The sequence below is a fragment of the Pundamilia nyererei genome, unplaced genomic scaffold (genome assembly GCF_000239375.1).
Source record: "Pundamilia nyererei isolate P.nyererei 1_Seehausen unplaced genomic scaffold, PunNye1.0 scaffold00009, whole genome shotgun sequence".
NCBI lineage: Eukaryota > Metazoa > Chordata > Actinopteri > Cichliformes > Cichlidae > Pundamilia > Pundamilia nyererei.
In genome coordinates this window covers 5,680,959-5,687,128 of record NW_005187410.1, presented here as the reverse complement: position 1 = coordinate 5,687,128, position 6,170 = coordinate 5,680,959, and the positions used below count along the sequence as shown (strand labels likewise).

Below are 6,170 nucleotides of genomic sequence, written 5' to 3'. Positions count from 1 at the left end.
CCATATGTTTGTGGAGATCCACTATTTAAGAGCATTTAGTTTAACACATGGTTGCTATTAATAATAAATGCTGCTTCATTTGGTGATTGAAATAACTTAGCCTTGATTTGTGGATGCTGCATGCCACACTTTCTTTGTTTCCTGTTCCTTCTTTGTCTTAAGTTTGGGGGGTCAAGGACTAGAGAAGACCCAAGCTGGTTTTTGTCCTAATCTATTAAAAACTATTTGAGAAAGCTTTTTGGTGGGGATGTGTTGTGGTATTTGTCTCCTTTTTTAATTGCACATTATACAGTAGACACAGTAATACTTAATGATCATATAGTTTCAAACTATTTATGAGAGTCCTTTGAAACTATGACATTAATAAAAACTAGAAACTGAGAGAATACAAGATGAAAATGTGTAACTGTTGTATATTTTTAGTGAATTCATTATATGATAGTTTATTAGTAAAAGTTACTTTTCATTTTTACGTTTATAAAGCATGTATTGCTATAGTCAGCTCAAAAAAGGGTTAAGTACCTTAACCCTTAAAGTCCTGGAGGTCTTTGTAGCACTGCCAGGGCACAGTCATAAAAGGTTGTTAACTCATTCACTAACTCATTCATTAACTCATTGGCAGTGAATGAGTTAAACCCATTGACTCAGTCACTGCCATAGACGTCAATGGCAGTGACTGAGTCAATGGGTTTAACTCATTCACTGCCAATGGCTGGCAGTGAATGAGTTAAATATAGTAGACTATAAGTTCTAATTTCCTTTTTTTCTTGTTCCATAAATCGTTGGGTTGCAGGTTAATACTTTTAAGAAACAGTTTAAAAAGTGTCAGTGTTTACTAACTCGTTTATTGTCTTTTTTCGTTCTGTCTCTGGCCCAGCCATAAACCAAGAAGAACTTCTGTATTTGTAAATTGTCTTTAGAAGCCAGGGTCTTTCGCTTTTACCATAAAGATTTGACACTTACATGTTTGGGAAACGTTAAAAAAAGGAGAAAAATCCACATAATTAACTGCTACAAATAAGAGATACAAGTAAATACAGATTTTTTAAAAAGATAAAATCTTAATGTCAAAATTGCGGTTTACATTCTAGTTGATATACTTTTTTCCTCAAAAATAAGGTGACTAGTGTACGTCCATAAGAACCACCGACCAACGCAAGCGCGCACGCACACACGCGCGCACACTGACCCTGTTGTGCTGCCGTGGCTGCTCTCTGTTGAACCAACAGATGTGGGCGGGGTTTTCCATATAATTCAGCCAATCACGATCACCCACGACCGGTCGGTTGCGTATGCTGGTCTACAGTGGCTGGGAAAAAGAGAAGAAATGTAGCCATTCGCCAACACATGGGATTGTAGCGAAATAAGGGGAGAACTGGTTGAAACAGTGACAGCTGAAGTCTGCGGGACGTGTCCAGAGAGAGAGAACTTTAACCATGGTTTCCATCGACCATGTGGCTCACAAAATATTGACGTACTTCCCATATGTTCTTGTTTTGATTGATATTAGGTTTCAAGGTAAGACGTTTGCTAGGTGTACTTTACATTTATAGCTGGTGAATGCTACCACTAACTTGAACTCGGGTTAAAGTTCCGACAACTTTATTACATGGGTAATGTCACTGACAGCATTAGCTTGTGAAATCGCTAATATTATTAGCTGACGTTAAGCTAGCTAGTCACTTGGCCAATTTTATTACTTAAAGCTAGCTGGTTTGAGCCTAAAGAATAAAAGATGATAGATAAAACTGCTTCTTTGATTATGCTTGCTCGTGAACGTCTTTAAGCTTGTAAGAAACCCAGGTACTTGTGAAAGTCTTTACCAATTACTGTGGGGAAAGCTGTTGCCGTTGCTCTTGTTATTGATGTGATTTACATTTTTGGGCGGGTCATATACAGGAATATTTAAATAAAATCTGATTATTGCATTACTTGAATGAGTAAAAATATGCTCAGTGTTGTTTTGTTGCACTATGATTTGTTCTATTTGTTTTTTAAGGAGGGAAATGTGGCAAGGATGGGAGTGTGGACAATCACATGGAGATGGGGAAGAAACTTCTTGCTGCTGGCCAGCTAGCTGATGCCCTCTCTCATTTCCATGCTGCTGTGGGTGAGTGTCAGAGACATGCTAACAACACCAAAAAAATGCCTTGGATTTTCCCAAATGGTTTCTTCTAAAGTGACAGTTTCATTGGCATTTTACAGATAGAGATCCCCAAAACTACATGGCATACTACAGAAGAGCTACAGTGTTTTTAGCGATGGGGAAGTCAAAATCAGCATTGCCTGATTTAAGCAGAGTCATTGAACTCAAACCGGACTTCACATCTGTAAGTTGTTGTCTTTGCTGTTTGTCTAATGTGTATTTCTTCAGAAATGTTTTTTAACAGATTTAAATTTAAAATGTAAATTTGACAGAAAATAGAATTTCAAAGCAATACTTTGTGTCATACTGCAGATTAACCTTTAAGGCAGAACTCTGTGATAAATCTATGCAAATAATTAGATAAAGCATGCAAACATCTGGCAACATTATCTTTTTATTTCGGCTGCGGGCCCAGGCGTGCTGGGAAATCAGTCGGTTCTGGAAGCTGTGTTGATAACTCTTTATTTTATATGCGAAACAAATTCTTGATGTGTCTCACTCAACAGGCACGGCTTCAGAGAGGAAATCTTCTTCTGAAGCAGGGAAAGCTGGATGAAGCGGAGAGTGACTTCAAGAAGGTGGTAAGTAAAGCAATACCCCCTTTTAAAGCAAAACTATGCTGGGGCAGACACTTGTGAGAGAAACAACAGTTCACCAGGAGGTGTCAGTGTTGATCTATGGCCGTAGTAACGTTGCAGTAGTCTTTTTTTTTTTTTTTTTTTTTTTCCAGAATGATAAATATAAGTACAAAAACGTGTATTCGTGGTTGTCTATACAGTGTCCTCCTTGTGGTGGATTTCAAGATAACAGATTAAAAAGCACTGTGAAGGGTGTGTTTGAAGAGATAAATGCCACTGAATGAAACTTAATTTTCCTTTACAGAACATAGAACATGGGCTAGTATTGTAGTAGTAGTATTATAGTATTGTATAACACTTATAACACTACAGTGAGGAACAACAGTGTGAGATTTTTGGATAATGACAGGGTAAATGCACTTTACAAAACACAAGGTTCTTCGCAGTGAAACACCAGGGAAGTTGAAAGCCTTAAAAGAACAGGGAAGGGGGGTCATGTATATTTGAGTTTACTTACTAGATGTAAATAATGGGGAACGCTCATTTGAGCATTCTCGCACCATTTTAGAGGCTTGAATTTGTAAATGCATGTCCAATTAGAATCACATACTGCCACCTAAAATCATACAGTAAATGGCCTTGCCATGTCTGTGAATAAGTCTTAGGTTCCAATCGGGCTGTGAATATGAAGAATAATAGGATCAGATGGATGATATTAAAACATCCATATTTTTCACATTACACTCGTTTTATACATGGATATGGTTTGGTTATGAAAAGTCTGACACGGAGCACAGAACTGGTCCCCAACACGGACACAACAAACCTTTTCTACCAGAGTATAGAAAGAGTTTACGAGAAGCAAAAAAGAGCCCCCAGGTGCTCAAAACAAACCTTACACTCAAAGGTTAGAACAGGCTTTTCCCTGCAGTGTGCCATGTAATAAAGACAAGTCAAAGTCACAACACTTGACTGCAGGTACACGACACCCAGCTATAAACACTTCACACAAGTCGAGTTGCCTGAGATTCACAGAATTTACAGAAAATGCACTATTTTGCGATTATATATCATTATCGGGATGAGAAATGTCTTCGGATAAGAGATTTTGGTCATATCACACAGCCCTAAGTTCCAGGGACTTGGATGAACAGTTCACATGGTGTCACTTTGACCTTAAAGTATGCAGGTCATAGGCTCGTTTTTGGTCACCTGTCCACACTTCCCTGAAACCACCACCAGCAAGCTCTGAACTTCAAGTTGAAGCTTAATGATTAGTCCCATAATCATTCTTATGTTCTTATGTATGCTACACTGAATGATCACAGCCTTGGAATACTTTTAATAGTCTATTTCTGGAATTGCCTAAAGTATGGAAAAGTATTTAATTTTAAGCTGAGATTCATCCTCCATCAAGAGTGCAAAGAGTTCTTTTGCCTCCAGGGGGAAAGATTACATCTGAGCTTCTGCAGTCTATTTTTTTATTTATTTTTTTGTGGACTTCGTTTTGCTGGTATACTGTTGAGGGAACGGGCCAGAGGTGCAGGCTGTTCTGCTGCTTCAGCAGTCCACAGCATTGGCCTGGTGTAATGCGTCACATTTATGCTCTTCCCTTAGCTGAGCTAGCAGGAACCATTTAAAGAGTAGATAGGTCTATTTGTAAGAGTTGTGCCATTAGCTGAGATGGCTCTTGTGAGTATGATGACCTCTGCAATGAGATTCATTATAACGTTATCTGTGCAGGGACTGGCAAGCACTGCAGTGATAAGTAATATTTTCGGGAGGCAGAAGATGGCACAGAAATCTCAAATTGGAATACATCTATGAGAGATGGAATCACATTTTCTTTAGCTACATTAGTACTTAGCGTAATGCCTTGAAATCTTCTAGCTGAAGTCCAACCCCAGCGACAAAGAAGAGAAGGAGGCCCAGAGCCAGCTGACAAAATCAGATGAAATTCAGCGCCTGGTGGCTCAGTCACGCCAGAGCTTCGACAACAAGGATTATGTGACAGCTGCTGCACAGCTTGACACCGTCATCGAGGTGAGAGACGTTCCTTGCCAGTATTGACTGATTTTCCCACAAGCATAGGATTTTCTGCATTATCATCGATACAGAGAGTACAGAGCATTTGCGTATCACCTGAAGTCTGTAAGCGTTATTGTCCGACTGTTGCAGACGTGCATTTGGGATGTGACCTCTCGTGAGATGCGAGCAGAGTGTTTCATTCAGATGGGAGAGATGGGGAAAGCTATCAGCGACCTTAAAGCTGCATCCAAGTTAAAGAATGACAATACCCAGGCTTTCTACAAGCTGAGCACCATCTACTATAATCTTGGAGACCATGAGATGTCCCTCAGGTAAGGACTCACTTGCAGACTGTTTGCTTTCAAGAAGCTCCCTGCTGCTGTTTACACTGTGGCAATGCCACAATAAGGCAGCATGTCACTATGGTTGATACTCTACGAATCACAAAGCTTTTATTCTAAATTTTAAAAAATAGCAGGAACATTTCTGATAATGATTTAATCTTAGTTATTTTTTCTTGAAAAATATATTGGATTTACACTTCATCGGAGTGCAGTATAGTGAGTAGCTCATTCATAGACTGTGCCTCATAAGAATAAAAAAAAAAAAGGTAAACCGGATTTTAAATTTTGCTATTATCTTAAAAGGGTTGTCTTTTTGTACAGCCATGCACTTTTGCCCACTCTCTTGAAGTCTAATTTTCACCACTTTCAGTAATATGCATGAGTGAAGTGTGCTAGATTTCCTCCTCTGTGTCAGAAAAGGCAACACTTTAGCTTGAATGTAAGTTTTGAGGAGGAAATGGAGTCAAGAGGCCAAAATAGCTGAGTAGTACTGCAACGGTTCATGTGGCCCAAAAACCCCCCAGAACTTGTGCTTATTTAAGGTGCTGTGAGTGGGCGCACAGTGAAGGCTCTAATGTTGAAGTCGACTGTCTGCAGAAGTTTGCATTCAGAGGTAAAATTGCAAAACAAGAAGTGAACCAAACATAGTGGTACAGAGTATGGCGTATGGCTTCACAAAGGCATAGCCTTCATGGATTTCAAAACACAACTGAAATTAATATTGGAAATTTTTGTGTAGATACTTTTATATTTTATAAAATGGCATCTTTCTATTCTGATGAATGTCATGACGAATGCATTTCCACCCTCAACATTACAAATGCGTGTATGATGATGTGGACTGCTGTTTCAGTGACTGGCCTTCTCATTGCTATTATTATTATTATTATCATCATTAGAAAGACTGTAGCCATAAATGACATAAGTAAGTTACTAACAGTGTAGGGACTAATGCGTTATTAAGTAACGCGTTACAGTTACTACGTTATTTTTGTGTGGTAACGAGCACAGTAACTAGTTATTATGCGAAAGCCAGGAACACGTTAGTCGTTACTGGGATTTAGATAGGGTCGT

General features: G+C 38.9%; 1 protein-coding gene across 1 annotated transcript in view; it reads left to right on the top strand.

Annotated features, from left to right (window-relative positions):
* The first annotated feature begins 1,208 nt into the window (after window positions 1-1,208).
* The window catches only part of dnajc3a (DnaJ (Hsp40) homolog, subfamily C, member 3a), a 14,129-nt gene continuing 9,167 nt past the window's right edge, over window positions 1,209-6,170 (top strand). Inside the window, exons 1-6 of the mRNA XM_005723548.2 lie at window positions 1,209-1,518; window positions 2,000-2,110; window positions 2,206-2,330; window positions 2,653-2,727; window positions 4,615-4,767; window positions 4,903-5,084. Of these exons, the coding sequence (XP_005723605.1) occupies window positions 1,437-1,518; window positions 2,000-2,110; window positions 2,206-2,330; window positions 2,653-2,727; window positions 4,615-4,767; window positions 4,903-5,084 (728 nt within the window). The 5' untranslated portion in view covers window positions 1,209-1,436. The remainder of the gene's footprint in view (window positions 1,519-1,999; window positions 2,111-2,205; window positions 2,331-2,652; window positions 2,728-4,614; window positions 4,768-4,902; window positions 5,085-6,170) is intronic.